This window comes from Melopsittacus undulatus, chromosome 8 (assembly GCF_012275295.1).
Source record: "Melopsittacus undulatus isolate bMelUnd1 chromosome 8, bMelUnd1.mat.Z, whole genome shotgun sequence".
Taxonomy (NCBI): Eukaryota; Metazoa; Chordata; class Aves; order Psittaciformes; family Psittaculidae; genus Melopsittacus; species Melopsittacus undulatus.
The window spans coordinates 55802471-55820627 of record NC_047534.1 but is presented as its reverse complement, the minus strand read 5'-3'; the positions used below and the strand labels follow the sequence as shown (position 1 = coordinate 55820627).

The 18157-nt window shown below is 44.2% G+C and overlaps 1 protein-coding gene across 1 annotated transcript in view; it reads left to right on the top strand.

Moving 5' to 3' along the window:
* The window catches only part of IKZF2 (IKAROS family zinc finger 2), a 105858-nt gene that overhangs the window by 43067 nt on the left and 44634 nt on the right, over positions 1–18157 (top strand). Inside the window, exon 3 of the mRNA XM_034065525.1 lies at positions 14622–14888. Coding sequence (XP_033921416.1) covers positions 14622–14888 — 267 coding nt within the window. The remainder of the gene's footprint in view (positions 1–14621; positions 14889–18157) is intronic.

The following is an 18157-nucleotide window of genomic DNA, read 5'->3' as shown; positions in this document are numbered from 1 at the left end:
AATAAATCTCCAAGCTTTAAGCATCTTAGACTCTGCCTCATGGTGGATGCGTTTTTCTTACCCTCGAGTGAGAATCCTCTGTTGATGATATCTTCAGGGAAGCCAGTGATCCCAAAGCCTCAGGCCAGATACTTGACAACAGAGCAGTAATGAGGCATTGCTTATGCGAACAGGTCACTTTCTGCAAAGACTGTATAGTATATATGCATGAATAATGTTCAGGAACATTAAAAGAAGTCAATGGATCCCCTATGCACATGGAAGCAGACAAACGAAGCATTACATGTGATATATAAAATTCTGTGCCCTTCCTGGGACTATGCATAATGCCTTCCTGAGCCCCTCAGGTCAAATCTGGCACCAGGGTAGTTGAATCTGACATGGTTCTGATCGTAACCTTTGCAGCTAGAATTGTGCGGGTACATACACTTGATGAGAATGTGACAAGAGCAAATTGAATGTGAAGCCTGCTAGACAGCCAATAAATTTATTTTATATCTGTATCTTTCCCTTGCTTGGCAATTACTTCAGCAGGTGCTGAACTACTTTCTGCTTAGTGTGAGCAAGGGAACCCAAATGACCTACTGTAAATTCTTGGTATTTCCTGTACTTACAAGAAGACATAATCATCTGCAGAACCTGTATATTTGCTGTGGACTAAGGTAGTTTTTTAACTAATACTTTTATTATCTCCCCAATCTCCTTCCCCCCACAAAGATGAAGATTGCTCATAACTAGTGGTAGGTTACTTAGTACTACATAACCAAAATGTCTTCAGCTTGTCACCAAACCCTGTTATCTGTTTTTAAACTAGAGGGACAGAGTTGTCGCTCAGGTCCTTCTACATTATTTGTTGTAATTCAGGAGACTCTTAATAACAGCATTATCATTATTCGGTTATAGCCCTCCTAGATGATGATTTTTAGAACCATAAAGCAAGAGTCACAGAGTTTCAGAGGTTGATTACAGAGAGAAATTGATTGTTATTTCTTACACTTAAATCTGCCAGGCAAGTTAAAACAGCCAAGTAGGAGATCAGGAGTAGAAATGATCTGCAGTTAAACACTGAAAAATCTCTACCTCTTCTATTCAGGAGAGCTATTAAACTATTGCTTATTGTACATCAGTATTCTGCATTTGTTACCTGAAAAGCTACTATAGGCAGTAGTTTGAGCAGGTTATTACCATTTCTAACTTCATGCTACGACGTTCTCACTTGTCTGCACGGTTGACCCGATCCTGTATGTCATCAGGGAGGAGATGTTTAACTTGTGACACTACTAATCCTTTCCTGAAGGCTTTTCGTTCTTCCTGCACGTTGTCCTTTCAGTGCTTTTTGTGAGCTGGAACATGCTTGCTCAGCCCCGATGATGAATTCATGTAATTACCTATGTATGTGCTGAAGTCCTGTTGACTTTAACGTTAAAGATCAGGGATTGCTTAAGTATTGCACTGAATCAGGACTCCCCAGGCGTTTTCACATGCACAAGGTAACTTGGGAATTGGTGCACCTTCTTGTAGTTTCATCCTGATGGGAGCAAACAGCAGGCTGTGCATGGGGACAGCTAGGAGCACAGCAACCCAACAGGGTGCTTGTTCCTCCCCAGGTAAATAAATCTGCAGAGCACAGTTGGCCTGTGTGTGCCTTTGCATTAACTCGAGTGTGATATGTGGAAACAAATCATGATGTTAGACAAAGTTCAGAGTACTTGGTTAATCCAATTCTGGAAAGCCTCATTAGTCTGTGTGCAGGTACAAGTTATGCAAAAGCACATGTCTGTGCCAGGAGTCTGCATCCCAGTATAGCTATGTGTGTGTACCTCTGCAGAAACTCTGTTTGCAGGAGCTCGTCATGCAGGCTTTTCTTTCTCAGCCAAGTTCTCACACAAGGATACAGATGATTTTCCATGTGCCTCTTGAAAATGTGCTTGTCTCCACATTTTTATTTTGCTGATATAAATACACCTAATGCACTGTGATAGCGCTGTGTTTTGTAGAGAAGGCTGCACTACTGTCAAGCCCAAAAAGTCTAGGTTGGTCTTGGTGTATGCAGGCATCAAGCTTTCAGAAAATGAGATTGTCCTCAGCTGGAATGACTGACAGTCCTGGGAATCGCATCTGAATTACAAAAAACCTTGGGTCTCCAGCTCCTATGTTGTCATAACCCAGTAGACACATTATATATTCCCTGAAGAGGCTCATTTGTGATCCTTTCTAACACAGTTTGTGCTCAGAATAGCATTAGCCCTTTGACAAGAGGGGCGATGTTGCTGTTAGAGCAGTTCCAGTCTAGGCTTCTGCTGGAGCTCTGTGGCATTGCTTTCCCAGGTTGATGATGGAGTGGATTTAAGCTTTCTCCATCCCTTCAGAAGTCATCCGTGCTGCTTCCTCAGTGCTTTGATATTCTGCCAGCCAAGAGAGGGAAGAGCCATTTATAAATATTTCTGGTAATACAGTAAGTACTCTCACATGTTTTGCTCACTCATTTTCCGTATCCAGAAATCTATCTGACCAGAATCGGTTCACTCTCTTTTATTAGCAGAAATAGATCCACAACAATTAAAATTGATTAAAAAAAATAGAGAAAAGCAGCAGCAAGCACAACATTGTATTGACTGACTGTGTGTATATTCACACTGGCTTCCAATCCATGGATAATTACCCCTCAGAGATCGTGTGCTGTGTACAGTACGGAGATGGAATTATGCACTTTAAAGAGCTTTAGTGAGGCTCTTAGGATGCCAAATTCTTTCTTCTTTTTTTTGTGTTGGTTTTTTTTCCTTCTTTTCATTGCAGTGAGTAATGATTTTTAAATGCACATGACCCATCCTCAAAACCAAAATAGGGCATGTCAGTGATGGTTCATGTATGGGGGCCCCTTCTCTTGAACACACACATTACAAGTGTGCCCATGAGGTGAAATCTGGGGCATGGTCGGAGATCTCTTGGGCTTGTTGGCTTTTTATCGTGAGGGGAAAGGCAAGTGGAACTCGGATGTTGCTTGTAGGCAGCAGGTACTTCAATTGGGATTGCTGCAAGGAAGGAGGACTTGATTGCTGTAGATCCCTAAAAAGCAGACGTACTTGAATGCGAAGAGCCAGTGGTGGTGGTTTCTCCGACCTCTTTGTCAGAGCCAGTTGAACTGTTTTGATTTGCAGTTTCACGCACACACACAAATTAAAATATTGCCTATAAATTTCAGCCTAAATTGGTTTTGGCAAAGTGATAAGCAAGTAAAAAACAGGGCCTCGTCGTAGGAAGTGTCAACCCATCTTAATTTTAGACAGAGATACCAGCTCCTCCTAGAGGAAAAGAGCCAGTACGTAAATAGCTCCCAACAGATCCTTTACCCAAGGAGACAAAAGGGTGACGTGCACAAGTTGCTCCTAATGCCAAATTTAAGCTTTCCAATGGGAAGGTGTCATGTACATGAGGTCTGAGTTTGTCTGTAAGATGCGACTTGATGTTCAGGCAGGAGTGTTTATTGTTGTTCTGTAGTTTGGAGGTATTAACAGCTCTCCAGATTTGTTGGAGCTCTTTGGAGAACATCTCCAAAGGGACTATCTTGGGAGTTTAAAAAGGGAGGCACCTTTTGAAACACAGCAGTTGCAGGGCTGCAGTACTCTTCTATGGCAGGCACTTGTTCTTTGATGGTGGCCATGCTTATGGATTTTTATCTCTAATTCATGTTTAGTAACAGTGAATGGTGCTGCATACTGTTCCACCAGGCTGCTGTGTTAAAGGAGGGCTCCCAAAGACAACTTGTTGACCAAAAAGAGATTCTGTAACAGGAACATCCCTGTTCAGGATCCCTGTACAAGGTCCCTGCAGCTGCCCTGCTCTCCTGCTCAAAGATGACTGAAGGTGAGCATGGGAGAGCTTCCAGGACCTGGTGTGTATGTACAAGCCAGCTTTCTGGGTCCTGTATCCCAGAAGCAGCAGTGTCCCTGTGTAACTTGGACTGCAGAAGCTAGAACAAGGCAAACAAGGACCTTCCTTGATGCTGCCCAGCTTCAGCCCCTTAATAAAACAATGGACACGCACTGCTTTACAGGTAACCAAAGGCAGACATATGAAGTAGTTCTGCCATCTATCAGAGAGGCCGTGTGCACGGCTGTACATGGTGGCTGAACATGCATTTTCCACAGTAGCTGGGGTTATGGGGTGTTTTCAGGAGAGAGCTGCATGTATCTCCTGAGGAAGTATGAGATGCTTCAGTCTACAAATCTGTTATGGCTCCTTCTTCTTGACTTTCCTTGGATAAAACTAAGTGGTGCTCAAAGCTGCTCGCAGCATCTTTTAGTGATGGTGCATCCCATGACCACCTCAGCAGTCTGGGGTTTGGTCCTGCAGTCCTGTATCCTTGCTTGGTTTAGCGGTTGATGGAGGTATGTGCTCAGCACTCTTGGGTACTGTGGGGAAAATGTGGTGGGTGCATTCGGTCTTTTAGTGGTTGATATGAGAAACTGTGTGTGTGTATGTGCCCATTCTTACTGTTTTAATCTAACTTGAAGAAACATTCCTTACTTGTTAGATATGTAAATTTGTAGGTACCTAATTATCTGCTTTGCTTACCAACTCTCTCCAGCCCCTTTCTTCCATGATCCCACCACCCTCTTTCCTCCTCATTCCCTTAAATATGTGTAGCTGATGAATAGCAAATCTTCTCATAGAATTCTTCAGGAATATTTACTGTAGGGTTTTGCTTTTGTTTGCTTTTCTGGTGACTTAGAGATGGCATAGTGAGAAAAGAAACATGTGAGCTAAACCTGTTGGTTTGAACATTGTGTCAGAAAATATCCATAAATTGCAAGTTACTCCACAGATGTATAGATTTAATGAGACTGTGTAATGCCATTTATTTATGCTAAAGAATCTGACACATACGGTACTGAAAAAAGTTAATACTCTAAGAGTTATTTTATATTTTTCCATTGCCATCTGTCACTGCCTACATAATAATGATACAGGTGAAAGCCTAGCACTGCTTTAAAAAAATCAGAATGAATAGTCATTTAAATGTCTTGCTGCTTTAATAGCTGGTGTGTTTTAAGTTGTGGGAAGGAGGCAACAGAGATACCCTCCCCCTGGTTTTTGTATATGAAATTTAGGGTTTAAACAGGTTTATATTCTTGAAGTGACTTCTGAGAGTGGAAGATGATGATTATAAACTGTTCTATCCTTTACATTTGGAAAAGTTAAGGGACTAAACCAGACTCTGCCATCCTTTATGCCATCAGTGTCTGGTTCTTGGAGTCGCCCTTTCATGTGCATCTTCAGATGTAAGCGAATTTTTGTGCTTGCCTTAATGTGCTGAATTCAGTGGTGTGAGTGTGATTCATCTGTGAGTGGGTCTTTCTGGATCCCGGATCCCAAATCCCGGTTCCCATTGGCCATCTGAAATCAGTTCAGAAAAAAAAGGAAAGAAAATGCACTTTTTCAGCTGTCTGAAGTAAAAACGTTACAAAACAGCCCCATGCTGACAGAACTCAGCATTTACAAATACAGTGGCTTCTCCGAGTTTAACTTTGTGCAGTCTTACTGTGGTTAGGCAATACTGCTTTCCCCTTTTTCCTTTAATCACAGCGGAGTCCAACACAGCAGTGGCTGTGAAGTGTGTGCTGAGGAGTCGCTGTGCTCTGATGTTTGCAGTCATCAAGGGCAGCAAATACTCCTATACCTGGGGAGTTGCCCATCACTTCGCATCCAAGGGTGCAGGCAAGGCTCTTACTTGAGTGAATGGAACAGGCTTTGTTGTTAATCACCTTTTTACAGTGTAGGGATGCAGACAGAACATATTTCTGTGGCAGGTGCTTATCCTATGATTTTCCATGGGTTGATGGGTTAGGGAGGTTCCTCCTTTAGAGGAGGAGGAGGACATGGCTGGGTCAGTTTGCATTACGATGATTTAGAGTTTATATGATTAAAAATAAACACATCTTTTCCTGAAAGCTGTGAATGATCCAAAGGTGTAATTTTGTAATGAAAGCCTTTCACTTGTTTAAATTAATGTCTCTGGTTGTAAAAATGCCAAAAACTGAAGCAAAGTGCCTGGTCCAGACGCAGAGAAATCACTTCACTGTCTTCCAACAACGTTTTCAGGTGTATTTTCATATATAGTGCAGATCCCTAATGGCAAGTTCCTTATAAATGAAATAATCATTACTGTTCTAATTACTATTCTTTGCGTACATTGGAAAGCATTTTAGGAAGTCAGGCACTTTTTAAGAAGCAGAGATGACAATGAGCAATGAGGTTTTGGGCACTTTAAATGGGTGTTATAAATCACTTTATTTTTGTTTATAAAAGATGATCCATATATAGCCGTAGTTTGTCAGCATTTTCCATTACAAACTTCTAGTTTTGGGTACTGTATAGAGCTCTCAGCAGCCTTAGAAAACCCACTTCGAGGTGAACGTTGTGTCATTGCTTAATGAGTATATGTTTCTTCTGCTCCCTTATTAGAATTTGAACCAGTCCTAAAAATAAAAAGGTGTTCGTGGTTTAATGTTTTGAGAGACTGTGTTTCACTACAGGACTGAGCCCGCTTTTATTTTTTCTTCCTCTCTCTGCTTTCCAGTTGCATCAGAAATAACTCTCTTGAAGTAAAAAAGAGCTGTGGTAGGAGAGGAGACTGACAGTCTTTAATGTATGTGTTGCAGACAGTAAGAGACTTGCTTTAGATCGGCAAGGGAAAGGGCTGTCAAAGACCACCCACGTCCCCGAACCCTGCCTCCTGCAGCTCATGGGAACTGTGAAATGGAAGTTTACAATGAAAAGGGGCCCTGGAGAACACCTGCTATACAACACAGACAACCCCCTCCCCAACATCGTCTGCCCGTCTGTAAGGCCTGAGGAGTCATTAAGACAAAGACTTAGTGGTTAGGGTATGCAGCAGGGGAGCAGGGGCTGATCAGGTGTTGCCTAAAGGCAGAGAGTTTGCTAGTGACATTTGCTCAGAGAAGCATGTTTCATGCAGCATAATAAGGAGATGAGAAAGAAAAAGCCCTGATCCCTCTCACCTCAACAAAACAGCCTGTAAAGTAACAGAACAAATAAGTATCCAACAGTTTCTCCTAATGTGACCATAGGGAAAATCCAGGAGTCCAAGCCTAATAGCTGGCTTAGCTTGAGCATCAGTAAAGGGGACAGCAGCTAAGAGCTGAGTACTGCTGCGTTCCCCTCATCTTTTGCAGGAAGCAGGTTCTGACACTGTGAATGGATAGGGAGGAGTGGGGATGAGGAGTCTTCTTCACACTTATAGGGAATCAACAGAAACCTTGTACTGCATTAAGCACATTACCCTGTTGCACCATCATTACTTTGCAAATGTAGGCAAAAAAGGAGGGCAAGGTTGGGTCATCAGTACTGCTTTTCCTACCCTGGGATATGAATACATGACTCTCACTTGTGCAAGTACAAGTTGCATAGATGCGTTTATGAGTGAAATTTGGCCTGAGGTCCTCCTGGAGAGGAATCTTGCAACACTGAGCTATCATATATAGTTAATTAGGAGTACTTACTCTTGCTGCTTTAGAGGTAAGCAGCATTTGTGACTTGGGGTGAGCAAACAGCCATGCCTAAAGGCTGCAGCTCATTCTGATTTAGGTATTGACATCTTTACTTACACCAAGGTAGTTCTTACTTGGGGTCTCATCCTTTGGACTTCAGTGGATGCCTCATTGTATGCGACTCAAAAGTCATTGAAACTATCTGAATTTGGTCTTGTGATAGAAATTTCAGGTCTTAATGCTGCAGTTGCTGGGATGCCATATGCTTAAATCAGAGCCCTTCCGACTGCAACTGTTTAATATTTCTATAAGCTTGTATAGTCATTTGAGCATAAAAGTTGTTCCACAGGTTTAACTGCTGCAGTCTCTTCAGTCCTTGTGTCTGGCTGTGGACAGCTGGGTTGGCAGAAGCTGTCTGGTATTTTAAAAGCATTGCTACTGAAAACATGCAATGACAGCCAGTGTGCTGCTCCACATCAGCAAAAGCTGGTTCATGTGATGGTGTAGTATGCCTGGTCAGGGCCTGGTCCAGCTGAAAATGGTTCATTTTTCTCAGGAAGGGTAATTTTCAACCAGGGTGGTTTACCACCCAGTCCCATAAGCACTTCCAGTATAAAAGATGGAGGTAGGGTGGGGAGTGAGAGGATGGCAACCACGGTTTGTGTCAGCTAAAACCTGACTGGAGCTCGGCTTAGCTATGCAACTGCATCCTAATTTAAACTAATCTTGGGTGTAACAGACCTGTTAGTCTACACTTACTGCACACACCACCTCCAGAAGATATGAAATAAGTATTCTGTTGCATTTAGTGAGAGTTTAAATTGACTCCAGAGAGGTAGCAGGCTTAAACTGAGACTCTTCCATGTGAAAACTAAGAATTTTGAAGGATGCCTAAATAAGCTGATCACTTCTCACTGTATTTCTGGCGCATTAACCACCTCCATGTGGGCTTGAAGAATCCCGTTTGTAGCATGCAGAAAAGGACCCAGCACTCCTAAATCTTTCCCTTCTCTCCTTCTTTTTATTAGTTATCAAACGTTTGGTTTGATTTAACCATTACAAATGGACATAAGGCTGCCGGGGTCACCGCGGCAACATGGTGTCACCATCTAAGGTTTGTGCTTGCTCAGCAGCCAAAAGCTAAATCTTTGGCAGCTTGTGATAAACAAATTTGACACCCAGCATCGGGGACATCCATGTGTAATGCAAGAGGCCCTGCTCTCGGCTTTTGTCGCTTGACTCTAGAAAGGAGCTGGGTAATTCCCCTTTCTTTGCAGGTGACGTTCACCCTCATTTGTTCCATGCAGCTACAGCTTCACTGTAAGTCTCCAGAAAGCCTCAGTCTACTGTGAAAGCAGAACAGACTTCCTTGAAATACACCTTTCTAAGCCCCAACTGAAACGGTTTCCATTACAGTGTTGTTAGGGCAGTGTTGTCTCTTAAACGACACCTGTGGGCGTCTTCCTTTCTCCTGAAGATCAGGGTTACCAGCTTCCAGGACCTTGAGCATCCCTGCATCTCCTTATTCCTCAGCATCACACCTACACAACTCTTGAGGGATACCTGTGTGGCACCAGCAGAAGGGGAGGCCTGTTAGTTTCTCAGGAATTAAATATAATTTGCAGCTAATTTAGCTCTTAATGTCAACCCGTTTGCCAAGTGCTTTGTGGCTATGAGGCAACAACAGAGCAGATTCCTTGCCTGGTTCTGCCACTGCTCAGCTGGCATTCTCACCCTTTGTATGCATGCCTATTGAAAAAGGGAAGGTTTGCCTCTGCTCCCTTGTTTACACATTTAATAGCTCACAATTAAGCCGAAATGGACTTGAAAAGCCTCGTTAATTAAGAGCCAAATTACCAGCAACAGAAACTCAAAGATGAAGTTTTCTTTTCACCCCTTTGTCCTATTCCAGGAGGAAAGTATATTTAAACATGCATTCAAGTCTCACTACACTCCTGGAGTGGTGTAGACACCCTCTTTAAGGACCCATTTTGCTCCCAGAGTGCTCTTAGACTGAACAAGAGTCAGGGCTCATTGTTCCCAGCTTTTGACATTCCCTACCTTGAGTTTTCAAAGCCTGTCAAGATGGAAGCGTTCTCGCTCCCCCCACCTCCTTAATTTCCAGTTTACAAAACACTGGTTTGTCATTCCAGGTATTAAAATTAACTATGTCCCACTCACCATTACTGGGTGTTTTTAATAGTGTAGAAACACTCCACATCTGAGCCTTGACATCTGTAAGAATAGGACTCCCAGGTTCAAAACTTGTGAGTAGCTGGGTCATTTTCTCTTTGTCTTTCGCTGCCAATTAGCAATGTCATTAATCCACTGCCTAGGAGAAGTTCATGATTAAAATAGACGGTGTCACTGACCATGGACAAGACGATATGCAGAAGGTTGTGCCATAGCTGCCCGTCATTGTGCTGCAGTAGTCAGAGCTCAGCCTCATTCTCCAGAGGGAAGTAGAAATCTCTTAATTTCTCTGCCTCCTGGGATACAGACAGACACATTATCCAGGCTTTGAATATTGCATTATATTGCGTTCTGGATAGGGACCCTGAAGCAGACCCTGCGAGAGCTAATGCACCACCTGCCACCCGTTATCAGAGGAGTTTGGCTAGGGAACACGTGTCCCCATTAGCTGCAAACGTCCTTTGCCACGTCCACCCACAGAGCCACCCGAAGGCTCCTTGGGGGTGGCAGGTTTGGGTTTTGCCTCCTCAAGGATGAGTGTCTTGAAGCTGGGCCAGAGCTTTGTGTGCTGCTGGTGAGAGAAGACAGACTGGGCTGGAGGGATCAGGCTTGCTTTTCCTGCATCTCCGGGGGCAGCAGGGAGGAACTGGTGGTGCACGGCTGCTGCCAGTAAAGGCTAACCTCTAGCTGGAGACCACAAACCCTTGGTGACAGTGGCCAGCCTGGTTTTCCCAGGCCACAGATAAAATAAGCAACAACCTAGGCCAGCAGACAGTGGAGGAGACAGAGAGGCACAGTCCTGCTGCTTGCTCCCTGGTGTGCTGTACAGGAGGAATTCTGTTCTGGAGAGGGAATTGCACTCTAGTTTGCTTAAGGAAGAGGTGACCAGTGCTTTAGTTTATACCTCACCTGCGGATCAAGCCTCTCAGCAAGACAAGAGGGGTTTATTTTCCCCCCAGTTCTCACTTTTGAGGGAAACAGATTTCTATAACAGAGGATGAAATACTAGGAATAGTTTTCTTAGGTGGATCTTCCAACTTCTGGTTTGTAACTACACTCATTTGTGGGTGAAGGAAATATTTTGGCACTGAAAACTTGCCAAAATGCTGTTTAACAGAGAACTGCAGTTTAATTAGCACTTAGGAGACATTAACAATAATTGTGTTCAGTTTCGCCACTCCGGATAGAGTGTGGTTCAGGATCAGCTGCTTGGTGCGCTGAAAGAAAGGGGGAAACAAAGAAAAAGGGAAAAGAAAGAGAAAGAAACATTGCTGTGTGGTCTGGTGCACATGTGCCCTTAACGTTGTGTTTATAGGTAGAAGCTTTTGTGGCTGCCTGTCTCTTCTCACATGGTGTTGTGCTGGACTGGGAGAAAGTGGAAGAACTTGTATTAACTGGAGGGAAGGGATGTGACTTCAGGTTCATGCTTTCGCAGTGGGCTGGATTATGGTTTATCCCTGCTATCTCTTTTGCTGTAATTTTTAGGAAAAGTGCCAAATACTTTGAAAAGAAATTCCATTTACTTATTTCTCCTTTGCTTTGCCAAAGAATGAGAGAGCCCCCACGTTCAGTGAGTGTGTGAAGGAGAAAGGCAAGGGAAGCCAGGGTGAAATCTGACATGGAGACTTGTGTATGATGCAGGATAGCCATCAACATCCCTTGAATACTTCTTTCTTCTTAACAGCAGAGTTCATTATGCTCTCAAAGTTTGTGGCTGTAGGTGAAAACTAAGTGCCACTAAACGACTGTAGTTGCAAAAGCTGGCTGAGAACAGAGAAGACACTATGCAATTGAAGTGCCTGTTTGCATGCAAGCTACCACACAAGCCTGATATATACACCAGTATGATGTAAGGCAGTGGAGAGAACCTGATTAGCAAAGCCCTCGCAATGAGCCGAGGAGATCCCTACTGCACCAGCACTCCCCTCCTTGGAGACCTGCAACTAGTCCCAGTTGAAGGAAACCTTCCCACAGCAACAGATCTGGCAGAGGGCTTCTGCAAACGGCAACGGCACTGCTTTGTGTGTGTGTGTATGTGAAGGTGAGGGAAGTAAGAGGAGTAAACAGCCAGAACAACTCTGCAGAATAGCTGGGATATGGCGAAGGATGCAAGATGAATTACTTGGGCTTTGTGAGCTGTGTTTGTAGGAGTTGTGGAGCACTGCTTGTCTGGGAGCAAACGGCTCACTCTGCTTTGCTGGGCTGTTTAGCCTGTTGGATGAAAGCCATCGTTTAGCAGAAAGAAATGCTAGGGCAAGATAAAGTAAGTGATCTTCTGGTTTGTAAGCTCTTGCAGCCTTCATTTGTGCTGAGCAGGCAGGGATCCACAGGCTGGAATGGGAAGCAGTGGTTCTCAACACTTACTGCAGTTAAGTGTATTCCATATCAGAAGTAGAGTCAAAAATCTGTATATGTAAGAAGACACATAAGATACAAGGCTTTCTCTCTCTGTTGTGAGTACACATAAATATATACAATTAGTAGGAGATTTGGGTTATTTAGTGCATTACTGTGCAATGGGAGTGCACAGGCGTGTGGCAGCAACCATTAGGGTTAGTTAGAGTTTTAGGTGAGGAGTTCAGGGCACTATTTCTGCCTCTACCATAGCTACTTGTGTGGTCAAGTGTATTAAATCCTGCTCCCAAAGACAGCCAACCATTTATTCGGGCTTCGTTCTCAGACTTGCTGAATACCCCAAAAAGGCTGCTATTATTAGAGGGAACTGCCATTCCTCTAGCTCTGAAAGTGGGCTGTCCATAAATCGCCAGTGCCTGCTTTCCATGCGGAAGTGGGACCAGGAGCTTGGCTTTCTTCCTGCCAGCCTGTGGAACTTCCAGAGCTCCCACTCTTCCTCCCTTTGCTTCTCATGCTGCTGTGATGGGTCAGGCCCCCTCATTCTCCCCAAGCAGACAGATTCCTGTTGACCTTTTTCTGCCTTCCTCCCCTTGTTGTGGCAGTGGTGGCCTTGCAGAAGAAGCTATTGAGAAAAACATACCCTGTCCTTGGTGGATGGGTGATTTGCACTTACATACAGTTTAGGGTGTCTCTTTTATGGCCAGGTTTGGGTGCAGGAGGTTGCTGTCACCCACATATTTCCCTGTGTGTGCTGTTGATACAGGGTTAGCACTGTGCAGCAGAGAGCTACCCTGGGCCACTGTGCTTTTCCACCATGCCAGGCACCAGCTGAGGACAGGTCATGGTCAAGCTCACAGTCCCTGCTTTTTTCCCCTTTTTTTAGACAATAAATGCATCTCTGGCAACAAAAATATCAATTCCCTTCTATAAATGTAGCACTTGAATGTTTTGCAGTTGCAGACTGTTTGGATGACGGTGCCTGTGCTGGGTACTAGTCTGCTGTGATCTGATCTGGCTGTGTCCTTGCTCTGGATGGGCTTTGCCGTAATAGTACTTTCATTCCTTAGCTCCCATTAGTGCCTTGATGAAGAGTGGAAGATGCATTTCAACAATTTTATGATTAAAAAGCAGCATCTTCCCGTTCTTTGGTCTCTGGTGCCTCTGCCCTGTTCATTATGCTTTGCCTAGGGTAGCAACAGTGATTTAGAGTTAATGTCAACATCAGTCTGTGAACCTTGTGTTTTCTTTAACCGTAAATTCTGGGGAAGAAGGATGAAAGAGGAAGTCTAAGTAGCAGGGTTTGTTCTTTTGACATTTCAGGCCTGCTGTTTGAAACTCACAGCACTCAGATGCATTTACTCATTGGGTTCCTGGACATTCCCCTTGGTGGCTGTACTCTGGACCACATCTGGCCAGGGTTTGGAGGCAAGCATTTAGGCTCTCAGTCTACTGCTGTCACCGGCATTCCTGCAGTGGCCTTAGTACAGAGGTCAAAGACTGCTTAGATATGAAGGCTGAATCACCTCCTTTTTTAAACCCCTCAGCAGGATCAAGGCTTAGGGAAGCAGGCACGTGGGCTTGCCTTCTGGCTGACTGTGGATGGGAGAGTGTGACTCTGAGACAGGCCTTTCGGCCACTTCAGCCAGCCATTTAGACATTGAAATGAGGGTCCCTAGTGATGACAACGCTCCTATGTGAAAAAGCCTGATGTATTCATTTTCTGTAAAGATATACTGATCCCACAAGCTCTTGATAGTTAGAGAAGATTTATCCCGTGACCCAAGGATCACAGAAATCAGTGGTGAGCCCATCAGTCTAACCGGACAGGTGTGAGAGATCTTCAAGTGAGCTTATTTTACTTGCAAATATACATAAGCCAGCAGCATAAGTCTCTCTTCAGACCTGTTTGCCTTGGCAGTGTCCCATTTGTGTGAATCAGAAGATGGTAGCAAAAAAGCACTGGAGGTTCATGCAGTCAGGAAGCCTGCCCGATTCTGGCTTCACTAGGTCCCTGTGTTTTCAGTTATCCTGCTTGCAAAGGGTATTTGTTCCACAAGTGATGGTGCAGTGAAACCTTGTCTTTGGAAACCCTTCGTCTTGGTGCACTAGGCAGGAGAGACCTTCAACAAGCAGCTGTGGCTATGTCCTTTGCTCTTGTGACTTGGGCTTCTTGAAAGGAAGGGAGCTCCTGTGTTTCAAGCTAAGCAGGAGGATCACTTCTTAAGCCTGCTGCATCTCTGCAGCTTTTGGTAGGTCTCTGGGTCATGCTGTGCCTTAGTTTCTAAGCTGTAAAATAGGGATAGGAATTAAGAACTTAACAAACCCCAACAAAACAGGGCCTAGACACAGTTGTAAGTTGTGGTGCCATCACCATCATCAGACTGAGATTGTGGTGCTGTCAGCACCGTGAGACCCTCGTGTTGGTCAGAGCTTTAGGGCTGTGCTTGAATATTGATAATAGTAGAGATTTATCATTATATTAGTGATTGGGAACTTAGAACATACATGGGTTTAATTTTTTTAATTTTTAATTTTTTTATTTTTTTATTTGTTTTATTTCAGCAAATTCAGTAAAGCTAGAAATGCAAAGTGATGATGAATTTGACAGGAAGCCCCTGTGTCAGGAAGATGAGATCAGGGCTCATGATGAAGGATGCAGCCTGGAAGATCCTCTCACTGAGGGTAACGAGATGATGGATAACAGAAAGATCCAGGAGCTCTCAAGCGAGGGAGGAATCCGGCTTCCGAATGGTAAACTGAAATGTGACGTCTGTGGCATGGTTTGCATTGGGCCCAATGTGCTAATGGTACATAAAAGGAGCCACACTGGTAAGCAGCTGAAAGAAAATCTGATGACTGCCCATGGCGTCTGATGTTGATATGACCTGACCACTCTTCTCTCTTCCCTTTTCATTCATGGGGTAGCAGGAGGTGGGGAGGGGAAGATGGGCTTCATTGGTTTGGTTCTCTTCCTGCTCCCTGAATTCTGGTGATGCTGTGTTTCTGGCATAGTGCTTCTTTGACATTGGTTTACAGCCTTTAGTACTTAAAAACAGCACAAAAGTCTGAAAATTGCTTTTTTCCTGTTCTTGACCAGGGACAAGATAGTGAGAGTCATTCTTTGGCATGGGGGTGTGTGTGTTCATGTGTGTGCACGTGTGCAAGGCTTTTCAGCCTTTAGGGCGAGTCTTAGGTAGTCTTCCATTGGAGGTGCCCAGTGTGGAAAACATCAGAAGCTTCCTGGGGGTCTCTCACCTCCTTTGCAAGTGGCTGGGCATGATGCTGGTGGCCCAACAAACTTGGGATTAGCAAAGCCCACAGGGATATGCATTATCCAGTGATGTATCGTGTGACAGCTCCATAAGGAGACCTCACCTGAGCTGCTTCTATGAGCTAGCACTTGGCTCCCCCTCACCATCCAGATGTGGCATCTTTCAATGCTTTCAATGATTGAGGGGGCCTGTGGGGCCTGAAAGATGAGGCCTTGAGTTCAAAATAGGGAATTTCAGGCAAATTTTGGCTAATAGGGCAAACTCAGCTGCTGGAGGGGCTGGTATTCACTAGCACTCACCTCTGGTACTCACCTCTGTGGCTTCTCAGGTAGGAGTGGTGGTTACCTCCAACTGGATAAAGTGCAGGTGGTGCTAGAAGACAATTCTCTCTGGTTTTGCAGAGGTCTACCTGGCAAAGCCTTTGTTAAAAAAGGCACTTAAGCTTGTGCTTAACTTTTGTGACATTTAAGCACATATAAGTCACCTGAAGTGCTACCATATATGCTTAACTTAAGACACACACTTCAGTCTTACTAAGGTTAAGCGCAGGTTTTTGTGCTGCAGCTTCAGTGGGTGCTTGTTCTTCATATTTTTTGCACAAAATGAAATCTACCTTTTTTCTTTTATCTTTGCTATTATTTAATGGGGTGAGAGACTGAGATTTCTGCTAAGATATTAGAAGAAAACTGGGGGTTTAAGGTAGAGTAAGAAAGAGTATACATAATCCCTTTGTAAACCTGGTAGTGCGCAGTCAAGTAGTGTGCTCTTGATGTGAAAGAAATCAATAGAATTTTTGTACAGAGGAGTAGTAAATATATACTACGTAGTTAATGCCCTCTTATATAAGTTGTATTGATAATAACAGAAATGTATAATGCAAAGCATTGCAGCATCATTTACAATGCAGCCGTGATTTTAGACAGCAGTTAGAACAGGGGAAAAGCAATAGCTGGAGAACCAAAATCTAGATTAACAATTTGACATGCTGTTACTAGGAAAGAGAATTGAGATGTACAGCCTGAACCCCCAGCTTTCAACCTCCCTGAAAGTTTTTGTTGGCACTTCTATGTATCTGAGCATATGTATTGTAGGTGCATCAGAGTCCATGTATTTGAACTTGAGCAGCTAAATTAGACTTGCTAAATTTAGATATAGGTATACTTCATTAGATGGTCTGCATTTTTTGACACACTGACTAGCTAGTGCATCTTTTAAATACAGACAAGCTGCCTTTTTCCTGTGAAAGAAGACATGCACATTCAAAGAGAACAGAGCAAAATCTCATCTGCGTGCGGGTAAAGCGGCTCTATGCGGATGTATAGATGGGGATTGCATAACTGATAGCATTTTCCTGCAGGCTACTGCTGGCTCCTCATAGAGCCCTGGCTCTTCCCATCCAAGCAGGGGAGCTGTGATATATTGCTCTATACAGATTATCTCAAGCATATAGAAATGACATTCCTTTTAACGTGCTCTATGCTCAGTAAACCAGTTGGCAAATTTTGTAGGGTTTTTTAGTTTTCTTTCCCCCACTTTGTTTGTTTGGTTTATAATACATGCTGCTGCTTCACTGTCCACAACCGAAGGGGAAGTTTGCTTGGATTTCCACATCCTTGATTTTAAGGGGAGTATTTTTAGCCTACTGGTATCTGTCTTTTGAAGTGCAGTGTTTTAAAATGTATTGCCACTTCCTCGGCATAGGCATGATGGGCTGGCCCCAGCTCTGGAATGAGCCCTGACCTGTGGGTAGTCTGGTTTTGCAGCCCAAGGGAGAATTGTGGAGGGAAGGGAGGTTTTCCCTGGTGAATGTAAACCAATGATGTTCTTTATCAGCTAAATGCAACTGGCATGTAAATCCTTACCTCTCAAAGCCAGTTTAAGTGTGTTTGGGGATCGGAATGTCACCTTACTCTCCTCTTTGTCTATACAAAACCAAAGCATGGTCTGGCCAGTTACTCATATTGGCAAAGACTGAAGTATTTTTCCTTTTCCAGAAAACCTGTCATCGTTCTGTGCAAATCACACAAAAGGCTGTGGTCTATAGTAGAGGCTGTAATTTGCATGTATGCTGGGACAAGAGTGTGGCTTTCCTTACACTGGGGACCCAGGCTTTGCGAGAAGCTGTGCTGTATGGCTTTGGCTTCATTACACACATAAAGGGGCACAGTTTTCTCCAGCCGTTATTCCTCTGCTCGTGAGAGGCAGTTGTCTTCCCTGCCACATTGTTGTAGTTCAGTCAAACAGATATAGGGATGGGGAAAATGATCTGTGCTGTGGATGAGACTCAGTCTCCTATCTCTCATCCTCATGCTGGAGCGTTCATTTCCACTGACTCGTGCGGTCATATTGTATCATATTGTGTAATCACAGCATGGTTTGGGTTGGAAGGGACCTTAAAGCTCATCCAGTCCCACCCCCCTGCCATGGGCAGGGACACCTTCCACTGGAGCAGCTGCTCCAAGCCCCTGTGTCCAACCTGGCCTTGAACACTGCCAGGGATGGGGCAGCCACAGCTTCTCTGGGCACCCTGTGCCAGTGCCTCAGCACCTTCACAGGGAACAGCTTCTGCCTTATACCTAATCTAAATCTTCCTCTGTCAGGTTAAAGCCATTCCCCCTTGTTGTGTCCCTACAGGCCTTTGTCAAAGTCCCCTTCCAGATATCTTGAAGGCCCTCTCAGTCGCCCCTTCCCATGGTAGATCAAGCTGAGGATTTCTTATTCATCCTTCAGATCCACACAAGCTCTGCCTCATGTGCATGGTGCAAATGATGCTCTGGTCCATAGCACCTCTTTTACAGAGTCCATAGCACTACTCCTCCGATTCTG